The following is a 15,125-nucleotide window of genomic DNA, read 5'->3' on the forward strand; positions in this document are numbered from 1 at the left end:
GTGCTGTGATACTGGAGGCTCTAAATGCTGAATCCTGGTCCAGATTTAAATAAATGAGCCACAGAGAAACCTCCGTCAGCAGGACTGATTTACTCAGATTAACGGGCTTCACCAGGTTTTTGTGTCCTTGTACTTTTTTTGAGTAAATTTTGAAATCAGTAGTCCTGAACTATCATTTAGAGGAAGTGTTGTACTTTATTATGTTTATTAAAAAACATCCATAACTGAGTAAAACTAAAAACCTGTCAGACTGAGGAGGCTGTAGTTATTATTTAGTTAGTTTATTATTAAGGTTTACTTTAACAGTCTGCTCACAGATTCATTTTCTCCTCCTCTTATAGAACAATAAAGAAAATCAGCTTAGCGTTATAAAAAGGTGGATAAGGTGGTGAAATGGCTTTAAAGTGGCAAACAGAGATCAAAATTTGGTGAAGTAGGATGAAAAATTGATAGAAACTGGCAAAGAAGGGTTAACTGAGGCAGAAATTGGCTGTAATGGGTTAAAATGGCAAAAGCGGGGGATGAAAAAGTGACATGTAGTTAAAATGGGCCTAACAGAGTGGTAAAGAGGGTTAACAGAGCCAACAACGCTGGCTTTAGTAGTGGCTAAACCAGGCAGAGGAACATGGACAGGCTTTCAGCTGGACAGGAATGGGTTCTGGTGTCAAACTGAGCTACAGCTGGGAGAAGAGCCGGAAACATGACAGCAGTGTCATTTAAAGTAATATATGACGTTTTTAAGCCATCTGGAGACCCCCTCTCAGTGTTTCACGACCCCAATGGGGTCCTGACCCTAACGTTGAGAACCACTTTGCTAGTTCACTGAGGGAGAGGCGGGAAAGCGGCGTCCTAACGTGATGACGTAGCAGGCTGTGCGTCAGTCTGAACTGGCGCTGCGCGGATGCAGTCAGAGGTGAGTGTCCCTTAGCTTTGAATATAGCGTCTCTGTGAGGGGACCCGGGCCGCTGTTTGTCCTCAACGGAGGAGACAGGCTGCCGGGTTAATGTTGGGGACAGTTCGGATGGAACTCTTCTACTCCCCGGGGACCGTTACCGGCCGAGAACGGGGGGGAGAAAGACCGTTTAACGGGAGGACGAGAGCTGGTTAGCTGTTAGCAGCCGGCTAAAGGAGCTAACAGAGCTAACAGAGCTAACAGAGCTAACAGAGCGAACAGAGCTGACAGAGCTGACAGAGCTGACAGAGCTAACAGAGCTAACAGAGCGAACATCTTGAAAGGACAGAGCTGACAGAGCAGCCACAGAGCGAACAAGTAGAGTCTATGGAAGTGTCAACAACAACCTCATCAGTGACAAGGTGACCAAATGAAATCAGGTGAAACAGAGCTGACAGATGCTGACAAAGCAGAAAACATCGAGCTGACAGAGTGTTGGAGGAGCATCAGAGCTGACAGAGCTGACAGAGCTGACAAAGCGAACAGAGCTGACAGAGCTGACAGAGCGAACAGAGCGAACAGAGCTAACAGAGCTAACAGAGCTAACAGCTAACAGAGCTGACAGAGCTAACAGAGCTAACAGAGCTAACAGAGCTAACAGCTAACAGAGCTGACAGAGCTAACAGAGCTAACAGCTAACAGAGCTGACAGAGCTGACAGAGCTAACAGAGCTGACAGAGCTGACAGAGCTGACAGAGCGAACAGAGCTAACAGAGCTAACAGAGCTAACAGCTAACAGAGCTGACAGAGCTAACAGAGCTAACAGCTAACAGAGCTGACAGAGCTGACAGAGCTAACAGAGCTGACAGAGCTGACAGAGCTAACAGCTAACAGAGCTGACAGAGCTAACAGAGCTAACAGCTAACAGAGCTGACAGAGCTGACAGAGCGAACAGAGCGGACAGAGCTGACAGAGCTAACAGAGCGAACAGAGCTAACAGAGCTAACAGAGCTAACAGCTAACAGAGCGGACAGAGCGGACAGAGCGGACAGAGCTGACAGAGCTGACAAAGCGAACAGAGCTGACAGAGCTGACAGAGCTGACAGAGCTAACAGAGCTGACAGAGCTGACAGAGCGAACAGAGCTAACAGAGCTAACAGCTAACAGAGCTGACAGAGCGGACAGAGCGGACAGAGCTGACAGAGCTGACAGAGCTGACAGAGCTAACAGAGCGAACAGAGCTAACAGAGCTAACAGAGCTAACAGCTAACAGAGCTGACAGAGCGGACAGAGCGGACAGAGCGAACAGAGCTAACAGAGCTAACAGCTAACAGAGCTGACAGAGCTAACAGAGCTAACAGAGCTAACAGAGCTAACAGCTAACAGAGCTGACAGAGCTAACAGAGCTAACAGCTAACAGAGCTGACAGAGCTGACAGAGCTAACAGAGCTGACAGAGCTGACAGAGCTGACAGAGCGAACAGAGCTAACAGAGCTAACAGAGCTAACAGCTAACAGAGCTGACAGAGCTAACAGAGCTAACAGCTAACAGAGCTGACAGAGCTGACAGAGCTAACAGAGCTGACAGAGCTGACAGAGCTGACAGAGCTGACAGAGCTAACAGAGCTGACAGAGCTGACAGAGCTGACAGAGCGAACAGAGCTAACAGAGCTAACAGAGCTAACAGCTAACAGAGCTGACAGAGCTAACAGAGCTAACAGCTAACAGAGCTGACAGAGCTGACAGAGCTAACAGAGCTGACAGAGCTGACAGAGCTAACAGCTAACAGAGCTGACAGAGCTAACAGAGCTAACAGCTAACAGAGCTGACAGAGCTGACAGAGCGAACAGAGCGGACAGAGCTGACAGAGCTAACAGAGCGAACAGAGCTAACAGAGCTAACAGAGCTAACAGCTAACAGAGCGGACAGAGCGGACAGAGCGGACAGAGCTAACAGAGCTAACAGCTAACAGAGCTGACAGAGCTAACAGAGCTAACAGCTAACAGAGCTAATAGAGCTGACAGAGCTGACAGAGCTGACAGTGCTGACAGAGCTGACAGAGCTGACAGAGCTAACAGAGCTGACAGAGCTGACAGAGCTGACAGAGCTAACAGAGCTGACAGAGCTGACAGAGCTGACAGAGCGAACAGAGCTAACAGAGCTAACAGCTAACAGAGCTGACAGAGCGGACAGAGCGGACAGAGCTGACAGAGCTAACAGAGCTGACAGAGCTGACAGAGCTGACAGAGCTAACAGAGCGAACAGAGCTAACAGAGCTAACAGAGCTAACAGCTAACAGAGCTGACAGAGCGGACAGAGCGGACAGAGCGAACAGAGCTAACAGAGCTAACAGCTAACAGAGCTGACAGAGCTAACAGAGCTAACAGCTAACAGAGCTGACAGAGCTGACAGAGCTAACAGAGCTGACAGAGCTGACAGAGCTGACAGAGCTAATAGAGCTAACAGCTGACAGAGCTGACAGAGCTAATAGAGCTGACAGAGCTGACAGAGCTGACAGAGCTAATAGAGCTAACAGAGCTGACAGAGCTGACAGAGCTGACAGAGCTAACAGAGCTGACAGAGCTGACAGAGCTGACAGAGCTAACAGCTGACAGAGCTAATAGAGCTAATAGAGCTAATAGAGCTAATAGAGCTGACAGAGCGAACAGAGCTGACAGAGCTGACAGAGCTGACAGAGCTGACAGAGCTAACAGAGCGAACAGAGCGAACAGAGCTAACAGAGCTAACAGCTAACAGAGCTGACAGAGCTGACAGAGCTGACAGAGCTGACAGAGCTGACAGAGCGAACAGAGCTAACAGAGCTAACAGAGCTAACAGCTAACAGAGCTGACAGAGCTGACAGAGCTGACAGAGCTGACAGAGCGAACAGAGCTAACAGAGCTAACAGAGCTAACAGCTAACAGAGCTGACAGAGCTGACAGAGCTGACAGAGCTAACAGAGCTAACAGCTAACAGAGCTAACAGAGCTAACAGCTAACAGAGCTGACAGAGCTGACAGAGCTAACAGAGCTGACAGAGCTAACAGAGCTGACAGAGCTGACAGAGCGAACAGAGCGAACAGAGCTAACAGAGCTAACAGCTAACAGAGCTGACAGAGCTGACAGAGCTGACAGAGCTGACAGAGCTAATAGAGCTAATAGAGCTGACAGAGCTGACAGAGCTGACAGAGCTAATAGAGCTGACAGAGCTGACAGAGCTGACAGAGCTAATAGAGCTAACAGCTGACAGAGCTAATAGAGCTAATAGAGCTAATAGAGCTGACAGAGCTGACAGAGCTGACAGAGCTAATAGAGCTAACAGCTGACAGAGCTAATAGAGCTAATAGAGCTAATAGAGCTAATAGAGCTGACAGAGCTAACAGAGCTAACAGAGCTAACAGAGCTGACAGAGCTGACAGTGCTGACAGAGCTAACAGAGCTAACAGCTGACAGAGCTAATAGAGCTAATAGAGCTAATAGAGCTGACAGAGCTGACAGAGCTGACAGAGCTAATAGAGCTAACAGCTGACAGAGCTAATAGAGCTAATAGAGCTAATAGAGCTAATAGAGCTGACAGAGCTGACAGAGCTAACAGAGCTAACAGAGCTGACAGAGCTAATAGAGCTAACAGCTGACAGAGCTAATAGAGCTAATAGAGCTAATAGAGCTAACAGAGCTGACAGAGCTAACAGAGCTGACAGAGCTGACAGAGCTGACAGAGCTAATAGAGCTAATAGAGCTGACAGAGCTGACAGAGCTAACAGAGCTAATAGAGCTAATAGAGCTGACAGAGCTGACAGAGCTTAGAGAGCTGACAGAGCTAAGAGAGCTGACAGAGCTGACAGAGCTAAGAGAGCTAAGAGAGCTGACAGAGCTAAGAGAGCTGACAGAGCTGACAGAGCTAAGAGAGCTGACAGAGCTGACAGAGCTAAGAGAGCTAAGAGAGCTGACAGAGCTAACAGAGCTAACAGCTAACAGAGCTGACAGCTAACAGAGCTGACAGAGCTGACAGAGCTAACAGAGCTAACAGAGCTGACAGAGCTGACAGACCTAACAGAGCTAACAGAGCGAACAGAGCGAACAGAGCGAACAGAGCTGACAGAGCTAACAGAGCTGACAGAGCTGACAGAGCTAACAGAGCTGACAGAGCTGACAGAGCTGACAGAGCTAACAGAGCGAACAGAGCTGACAGAGCTAACAGAGCTAACAGAGCTGACAGAGCTAACAGAGCGAACAGAGCGAACAGAGCTGACAGAGCTAACAGAGCTAACAGAGCTGACAGAGCTGACAGAGCTAACAGAGCTGACAGACCTAACAGAGGCTAACAGAGCTGACAGAGCTAACAGAGCTGACAGAGCTGACAGAGGCTAACAGAGCTGACAGAGCTAACAGCGCTGACAGAGCTGACAGAGCTGACAGAGCTAACAGCTAACAGAGCTGACAGAGCTGACAGAGCTAACAGCTAACAGAGCTGACAGAGCTGACAGAGCTGACAGAGCTAACAGAGCTGACAGAGCTGACAGAGCTAACAGCTAACAGAGCTGACAGAGCTGACAGAGCTAACAGAGCTAACAGAGCTGACAGAGCTAACAGCTAACAGAGCTGACAGAGCTGACAGAGCTGACAGAGCTAACAGAGCTGACAGAGCTAACAGCTAACAGAGCTGACAGAGCTGACAGAGCTAACAGAGCTGACAGAGCTAACAGCTAACAGAGCTGACAGAGCTGACAGAGCTGACAGAGCTAACAGAGCTGACAGAGCTAACAGCTAACAGAGCTGACAGAGCTGACAGAGCTAACAGAGCTGACAGAGCTAACAGCTAACAGAGCTGACAGAGCTGACAGAGCTAACAGCTAACAGAGCTGACAGAGCTGACAGAGCTAACAGAGCTAACAGAGCTGACAGAGCTAACAGCTAACAGAGCTGACAGAGCTGACAGAGCTAACAGAGCTGACAGAGCTGACAGAGCTAACAGCTAACAGAGCTGACAGAGCTGACAGAGCTAACAGCTAACAGAGCTGACAGAGCTGACAGAGCTGACAGAGCTGACAGAGCTGACAGAGCTAACAGAGCTGACAGAGCTAACAGCTAACAGAGCTGACAGAGCTGACAGAGCTAACAGAGCTGACAGAGCTGACAGAGCTAACAGCTAACAGAGCTGACAGAGCTGACAGAGCTAACTGCTAACATAGCTAATAGAGCTGACAGAGCTAACAGAGCTAACAGAGCTGACAGAGCTGACAGCTAACAGAGTAAATAGAGCTGACAGAGCTGACAGAGCTAACAGAGCTAACAGCTAACAGAGCTAATAGAGCTGACAGAGCTGACAGAGCTAACAGAGCTAACAGAGCTAACAGCTAACAGAGCTAATAGAGCTGACAGAGCTGACAGAGCTGACAGAGCTAAGAGAGCTAAGAGAGCTGACAGAGCTAAGAGAGCTAATAGAGCTAATAGAGCTGACAGAGCTGACAGAGCTGACAGAGCTAACAGAGCTAACAGCTAACAGAGCTGACAGCTAACAGAGCTGACAGAGCTGACAGAGCTAACAGAGCTAACAGAGCTGACAGAGCTGACAGACCTAACAGAGCTAACAGAGCTAACAGAGCGAACAGAGCGAACAGAGCTGACAGAGCTAACAGAGCTGACAGAGCTGACAGAGCTGACAGAGCTGACAGAGCTAACAGAGCGAACAGAGCGGACAGAGCTGACAGAGCTAACAGAGCTAACAGAGCTGACAGAGCTGACAGAGCTAACAGAGCGAACAGAGCTGACAGAGCTAACAGAGCTAACAGAGCTGACAGAGCTGACAGAGCTAACAGAGCTAACAGAGCTGACAGACCTAACAGAGGCTAACAGAGCTAACAGAGCTGACAGAGCTGACAGAGCTGACAGAGCTAACAGAGCTGACAGACCTAACAGAGGCTAACAGAGCTGACAGAGCTAACAGAGCTGACAGAGCTGACAGAGGCTAACAGAGCTGACAGAGCTAACAGCTAACAGAGCTGACAGAGCTGACAGAGCTGACAGAGCTAACAGCTAACAGAGCTGACAGAGCTGACAGAGCTAACAGAGCTGACAGAGCTGACAGAGCTAACAGAGCTGACAGAGCTGACAGAGCTAACAGCTAACAGAGCTGACAGAGCTGACAGAGCTAACAGCTAACAGAGCTGACAGAGCTAAGAGAGCTAAGAGAGCTGACAGAGCTAAGAGAGCTGACAGAGCTAACAGAGCTGACAGAGCTAACAGCTAACAGAGCTGACAGAGCTGACAGAGCTGACAGAGCTAACAGAGCTGACAGAGCTAACAGCTAACAGAGCTGACAGAGCTGACAGAGCTAACAGCTAACAGAGCTGACAGAGCTGACAGAGCTAACAGAGCTAACAGAGCTGACAGAGCTAACAGCTAACAGAGCTGACAGAGCTGACAGAGCTGACAGAGCTAACAGAGCTGACAGAGCTAACAGCTAACAGAGCTGACAGAGCTAACAGAGCTGACAGAGCTGACAGAGCTAACAGCTAACAGAGCTGACAGAGCTGACAGAGCTAACTGCTAACATAGCTAATAGAGCTGACAGAGCTAACAGAGCTAACAGAGCTGACAGAGCTGACAGCTAACAGAGCTCACAGAGCTGACAGAGCTGACAGAGCTAACAGAGCTAACAGCTAACAGAGCTAATAGAGCTGACAGAGCTGACAGAGCTAACAGAGCTAACAGAGCTAACAGCTAACAGAGCTAATAGAGCTGACAGAGCTGACAGAGCTAAGAGAGCTAAGAGAGCTGACAGAGCTAAGAGAGCTAATAGAGCTAATAGAGCTGACAGAGCTGACAGAGCTAAGAGAGCTGACAGAGCTAACAGAGCTAACAGCTAACAGAGCTGACAGCTAACAGAGCTGACAGAGCTGACAGAGCTAACAGAGCTAACAGAGCTGACAGAGCTGACAGACCTAACAGAGCTAACAGAGCTAACAGAGCGAACAGAGCGAACAGAGCTGACAGAGCTAACAGAGCTAACAGAGCTGACAGAGCTGACAGAGCTAACAGAGCTAACAGAGCTGACAGAGCTGACAGAGCTGACAGAGCTAACAGAGCTGACAGAGCTGACAGAGCTGACAGAGCTGACAGAGCTAACAGAGCGGACAGAGCTGACAGAGCTAACAGAGCTAACAGAGCTGACAGAGCTGACAGAGCTAACAGAGCGAACAGAGCTGACAGAGCTAACAGAGCTAACAGAGCTGACAGAGCTGACAGAGCTAACAGAGCGAACAGAGCGAACAGAGCTGACAGAGCTAACAGAGCTAACAGAGCTGACAGAGCTGACAGAGCTAACAGAGCTGACAGACCTAACAGAGGCTAACAGAGCTGACAGAGCTAACAGAGCTGACAGAGCTGACAGAGGCTAACAGAGCTGACAGAGCTAACAGCTAACAGAGCTGACAGAGCTGACAGAGCTGACAGAGCTAACAGCTAACAGAGCTGACAGAGCTGACAGAGCTAACAGCTAACAGAGCTGACAGAGCTGACAGAGCTGACAGAGCTAACAGAGCTGACAGAGCTGACAGAGCTAACAGCTAACAGAGCTGACAGAGCTGACAGAGCTAACAGCTAACAGAGCTGACAGAGCTAAGAGAGCTAACAGAGCTGACAGAGCTGACAGAGCTGACAGAGCTAACAGAGCTGACAGAGCTAACAGCTAACAGAGCTGACAGAGCTGACAGAGCTGACAGAGCTAACAGAGCTGACAGAGCTAACAGCTAACAGAGCTGACAGAGCTGACAGAGCTAACAGCTAACAGAGCTGACAGAGCTGACAGAGCTAACAGAGCTAACAGAGCTGACAGAGCTAACAACTAACAGAGCTGACAGAGCTGACAGAGCTGACAGAGCTAACAGAGCTGACAGAGCTGACAGAGCTAACAGCTAACAGAGCTGACAGAGCTGACAGAGCTAACAGCTAACAGAGCTGACAGAGCTGACAGAGCTGACAGAGCTAACAGAGCTGACAGAGCTAACAGCTAACAGAGCTGACAGAGCTGACAGAGCTAACAGAGCTGACAGAGCTGACAGAGCTAACAGCTAACAGAGCTGACAGAGCTGACAGAGCTAACTGCTAACATAGCTAATAGAGCTGACAGAGCTAACAGAGCTAACAGAGCTGACAGAGGACACAGCTAACAGAGCAAACAGAGCTGACAGAGCTAACAGAGCTAACAGAGCTAAGAGCTAACAGAGCTTATAGAGCTCACAGAGCTGACAGAGCTTACAGAGCTAACAGAGCTAACAGATAACAGAGATAATAGAGCTGACAGAGCTGACAGAGCTGACAGAGCTAACAGCTAACAGAGATAATAGAGCTGACAGCTAACAGAGCTAATAGAGCTGACAGAGCTCACAGAGCTAACAGCTAACAGAGCTAATAGAGCTAACAGCTAACAGAGCTAATTGAGCTGACAGAGCTGACAGAGCTAACAGCTAACAGAGCTAATAGAGCTGACAGAGCTGACAGAGCTGACAGAGCTAACAGCTAACAGAGCTAATAGAGCTGACAGAGCTAACAGAGCTAACAGAGCTAACAGCTAACAGAGCTAATAGAGCTGACAGAGCTGACAGAGCTGACAGAGCTAACAGAGCTAACAGCTAATAGAGCTGACAGAGCTGACAGAGCTGACAGAGCTAACAGAGCTAACAGCTAATAGAGCTGACAGAGCGGACAGAGCGGACAGAGCTGACAGAGCTGACAGAGCTGACAGAGCTGACAGAGCTAACAGAGCGAACAGAGCTAACAGAGCTAACAGCTAACAGAGCTGACAGAGCGGACAGAGCGGACAGAGCGAACAGAGCTAACAGAGCTAACAGCTAACAGAGCTGACAGAGCTAACAGAGCTAACAGAGCTAACAGAGCTAACAGCTAACAGAGCTGACAGAGCTAACAGAGCTAACAGCTAACAGAGCTGACAGAGCTGACAGAGCTAACAGAGCTGACAGAGCTGACAGAGCTGACAGAGCGAACAGAGCTAACAGAGCTAACAGAGCTAACAGCTAACAGAGCTGACAGAGCTAACAGAGCTAACAGCTAACAGAGCTGACAGAGCTGACAGAGCTAACAGAGCTGACAGAGCTGACAGAGCTGACAGAGCTGACAGAGCGAACAGAGCTAACAGAGCTAACAGAGCTAACAGCTAACAGAGCTGACAGAGCTAACAGAGCTAACAGCTAACAGAGCTGACAGAGCTGACAGAGCTAACAGAGCTGACAGAGCTGACAGAGCTAACAGCTAACAGAGCTGACAGAGCTAACAGAGCTAACAGCTAACAGAGCTGACAGAGCTGACAGAGCGAACAGAGCGGACAGAGCTGACAGAGCTAACAGAGCGAACAGAGCTAACAGAGCTAACAGAGCTAACAGCTAACAGAGCGGACAGAGCGGACAGAGCTAACAGAGCTAACAGCTAACAGAGCTGACAGAGCTAACAGAGCTAACAGCTAACAGAGCTGACAGAGCTGACAGAGCTAACAGAGCTGACAGAGCTGACAGAGCTAACAGAGCTAATAGAGCTAATAGAGCTGACAGAGCTGACAGAGCTAATAGAGCTAATAGAGCTAACAGCTGACAGAGCTAATAGAGCTAATAGAGCTAATAGAGCTGACAGAGCTGACAGTGCTGACAGAGCTGACAGAGCTGACAGAGCTAACAGAGCTGACAGAGCTGACAGAGCTGACAGAGCTAACAGAGCTAACAGCTAACAGAGCTGACAGAGCGGACAGAGCGGACAGAGCTGACAGAGCTTATAGAGCTTAGAGAGCTAACAGATGAAAGAGATATTAGAGCTTACAGAGCTGACAGAGCTGACAGAGCGAACAGAGCTAACAGAGCTAACAGCTAACAGAGCTGACAGAGCTAACAGAGCTAACAGCTAACAGAGCTGACAGAGCTGACAGAGCTAACAGAGCTGACAGAGCTGACAGAGCTGACAGAGCTAATAGAGCTAACAGCTGACAGAGCTGACAGAGCTAATAGAGCTGACAGAGCTGACAGAGCTGACAGAGCTAATAGAGCTAACAGAGCTGACAGAGCTAACAGAGCTGACAGAGCTGACAGAGCTGACAGAGCTAACAGCTGACAGAGCTAATAGAGCTAATAGAGCTAATAGAGCTAATAGAGCTGACAGAGCGAACAGAGCTGACAGAGCTGACAGAGCTGACAGAGCGAACAGAGCTAACAGAGCTAACAGCTAACAGCTAACAGAGCTGACAGAGCGAACAGAGCTAACAGAGCTAACAGCTAACAGAGCTGACAGAGCTGACAGAGCTGACAGAGCTGACAGAGCTGACAGAGCGAACAGAGCTAACAGAGCTAACAGAGCTAACAGCTAACAGAGCTGACAGAGCTGACAGAGCTGACAGAGCTGACAGAGCGAACAGAGCTAACAGAGCTAACAGAGCTAACAGCTAACAGAGCTGACAGAGCTGACAGAGCTGACAGAGCTAACAGAGCTAACAGCTAACAGAGCTAACAGAGCTAACAGCTAACAGAGCTGACAGAGCTGACAGAGCTAACAGAGCTGACAGAGCTAACAGAGCTGACAGAGCTGACAGAGCGAACAGAGCGAACAGAGCTAACAGAGCTAACAGCTAACAGAGCTGACAGAGCTGACAGAGCTGACAGAGCTGACAGAGCTAATAGAGCTAATAGAGCTGACAGAGCTGACAGAGCTGACAGAGCTAATAGAGCTGACAGAGCTGACAGAGCTGACAGAGCTAATAGAGCTAACAGCTGACAGAGCTAATAGAGCTGACAGAGCTGACAGAGCTGACAGAGCTAAGAGAGCTAATAGAGCTAACAGAGCTGACAGAGCTAACAGAGCTAATAGAGCTAACAGAGCTAACAGAGCTGACAGAGCTAACAGAGCTGACAGAGCTAACAGAGCTGACAGAGCTGACAGTGCTGACAGAGCTAACAGAGCTAACAGCTGACAGAGCTAATAGCTGACAGAGCTGACAGAGCTAATAGAGCTAACAGCTGACAGAGCTAATAGAGCTAATAGAGCTAATAGAGCTAATAGAGCTGACAGAGCTAACAGAGCTAACAGAGCTGACAGAGCTAACAGCCAGAGCTAACAGAGCTGACAGAGCCAATAGAGCCAGAGCTAACTAGAGCTAACAGAGCTGACAGAGCTAACAGCTAACAGAGCTGACAGAGCTAACAGAGCTAATAGAGCTAATAGAGCTGACAGAGCTGACAGAGCTTAGAGAGCTGACAGAGCTAAGAGAGCTGACAGAGCTGACAGAGCTAAGAGAGCTAAGAGAGCTGACAGAGCTAAGAGAGCTAATAGAGCTAATAGAGCTGACAGAGCTGACAGAGCTAAGAGAGCTGACAGAGCTGACAGAGCTAAGAGAGCTAAGAGAGCTGACAGAGCTAACAGAGCTAACAGCTAACAGAGCTGACAGCTAACAGAGCTGACAGAGCTGACAGAGCTAACAGAGCTAACAGAGCTGACAGAGCTGACAGACCTAACAGAGCTAACAGAGCGAACAGAGCGAACAGAGCTGACAGAGCTAACAGAGCTGACAGAGCTGACAGAGCTAACAGAGCTGACAGAGCTGACAGAGCTGACAGAGCTAACAGAGCGAACAGAGCTGACAGAGCTAACAGAGCTAACAGAGCTGACAGAGCTAACAGAGCGAACAGAGCGAACAGAGCTGACAGAGCTAACAGAGCTAACAGAGCTGACAGAGCTGACAGAGCTAACAGAGCTGACAGACCTAACAGAGGCTAACAGAGCTGACAGAGCTAACAGAGCTGACAGAGCTGACAGAGGCTAACAGAGCTGACAGAGCTAACAGCTAACAGAGCTGACAGAGCTGACAGAGCTGACAGAGCTAACAGCTAACAGAGCTGACAGAGCTGACAGAGCTAACAGCTAACAGAGCTGACAGAGCTGACAGAGCTGACAGAGCTAACAGAGCTGACAGAGCTGACAGAGCTAACAGCTAACAGAGCTGACAGAGCTGACAGAGCTAACAGCTAACAGAGCTGACAGAGCTAACAGCTAACAGAGCTGACAGAGCTGACAGAGCTGACAGAGCTAACAGAGCTGACAGAGCTAACAGCTAACAGAGCTGACAGAGCTGACAGAGCTAACAGAGCTGACAGAGCTAACAGCTAACAGAGCTGACAGAGCTGACAGAGCTGACAGAGCTAACAGAGCTGACAGAGCTAACAGCTAACAGAGCTGACAGAGCTGACAGAGCTAACAGAGCTGACAGAGCTAACAGCTAACAGAGCTGACAGAGCTGACAGAGCTAACAGCTAACAGAGCTGACAGAGCTGACAGAGCTAACAGAGCTAACAGAGCTGACAGAGCTAACAGCTAACAGAGCTGACAGAGCTGACAGAGCTGACAGAGCTAACAGAGCTGACAGAGCTGACAGAGCTAACAGCTAACAGAGCTGACAGAGCTGACAGAGCTAACAGCTAACAGAGCTGACAGAGCTGACAGAGCTGACAGAGCTGACAGAGCTGACAGAGCTAACAGAGCTGACAGAGCTAACAGCTAACAGAGCTGACAGAGCTGACAGAGCTAACAGAGCTGACAGAGCTGACAGAGCTAACAGCTAACAGAGCTGACAGAGCTGACAGAGCTAACTGCTAACATAGCTAATAGAGCTGACAGAGCTAACAGAGCTAACAGAGCTGACAGAGCTGACAGCTAACAGAGTAAATAGAGCTGACAGAGCTGACAGAGCTAACAGAGCTAACAGCTAACAGAGCTAATAGAGCTGACAGAGCTGACAGAGCTAACAGAGCTAACAGAGCTAACAGCTAACAGAGCTAATAGAGCTGACAGAGCTGACAGAGCTGACAGAGCTAAGAGAGCTAAGAGAGCTGACAGAGCTAAGAGAGCTAATAGAGCTAATAGAGCTGACAGAGCTGACAGAGCTAAGAGAGCTAAGAGAGCTGACAGAGCTAACAGAGCTAACAGCTAACAGAGCTGACAGCTAACAGAGCTGACAGAGCTGACAGAGCTAACAGAGCTAACAGAGCTGACAGAGCTGACAGACCTAACAGAGCTAACAGAGCTAACAGAGCGAACAGAGCGAACAGAGCTGACAGAGCTAACAGAGCTGACAGAGCTGACAGAGCTGACAGAGCTGACAGAGCTGACAGAGCTGACAGAGCTGACAGAGCTAACAGAGCTAACAGAGCTGACAGAGCTGACAGAGCTAACAGAGCGAACAGAGCTGACAGAGCTAACAGAGCTAACAGAGCTGACAGAGCTGACAGAGCTAACAGAGCTAACAGAGCTGACAGACCTAACAGAGGCTAACAGAGCTAACAGAGCTGACAGAGCTGACAGAGCTGACAGAGCTAACAGAGCTGACAGACCTAACAGAGGCTAACAGAGCTGACAGAGCTAACAGAGCTGACAGAGCTGACAGAGGCTAACAGAGCTGACAGAGCTAACAGCTAACAGAGCTGACAGAGCTGACAGAGCTGACAGAGCTAACAGCTAACAGAGCTGACAGAGCTGACAGAGCTAACAGAGCTGACAGAGCTGACAGAGCTAACAGAGCTGACAGAGCTGACAGAGCTAACAGCTAACAGAGCTGACAGAGCTGACAGAGCTAACAGCTAACAGAGCTGACAGAGCTAACAGCTAACAGAGCAGACAGAGCTGACAGAGCTGACAGAGCTAACAGAGCTGACAGAGCTAACAGCTAACAGAGCTGACAGAGCTGACAGAGCTGACAGAGCTAACAGAGCTGACAGAGCTAACAGCTAACAGAGCTGACAGAGCTGACAGAGCTAACAGCTAACAGAGCTGACAGAGCTGACAGAGCTAACAGAGCTAACAGAGCTGACAGAGCTAACAGCTAACAGAGCTGACAGAGCTGACAGAGCTGACAGAGCTAACAGAGCTGACAGAGCTAACAGCTAACAGAGCTGACAGAGCTAACAGAGCTGACAGAGCTGACAGAGCTAACAGCTAACAGAGCTGACAGAGCTGACAGAGCTAACTGCTAACATAGCTAATAGAGCTGACAGAGCTAACAGAGCTAACAGAGCTGACAGAGCTGACAGCTAACAGAGTAAATAGAGCTGACAGAGCTGACAGAGCTAACAGAGCTAACAGCTAACAGAGCTAATAGAGCTGACAGAGCTGACAGAGCTAACAGAGCTAACAGAGCTAACAGCTAACAGAGCTAATAGAGCTGACAGAGCTGACAGAGCTAAGAGA

General features: G+C 49.1%; 1 protein-coding gene across 1 annotated transcript in view; it reads left to right on the forward strand.

The window, feature by feature from the left end:
* The first annotated feature begins 887 nt into the window (after positions 1-887).
* Positions 888-15,125, forward strand: part of gtdc1 (glycosyltransferase-like domain containing 1) — a 157,574-nt gene continuing 143,336 nt past the window's right edge. Inside the window, exon 1 of the mRNA XM_041807427.1 lies at positions 888-913. Within this exon, the coding sequence (XP_041663361.1) occupies positions 902-913 (12 nt within the window). The 5' untranslated portion in view covers positions 888-901. The remainder of the gene's footprint in view (positions 914-15,125) is intronic.

Source organism: Cheilinus undulatus, linkage group 15, assembly GCF_018320785.1.
Source record: "Cheilinus undulatus linkage group 15, ASM1832078v1, whole genome shotgun sequence".
NCBI classification, from domain to species: Eukaryota; Metazoa; Chordata; class Actinopteri; order Labriformes; family Labridae; genus Cheilinus; species Cheilinus undulatus.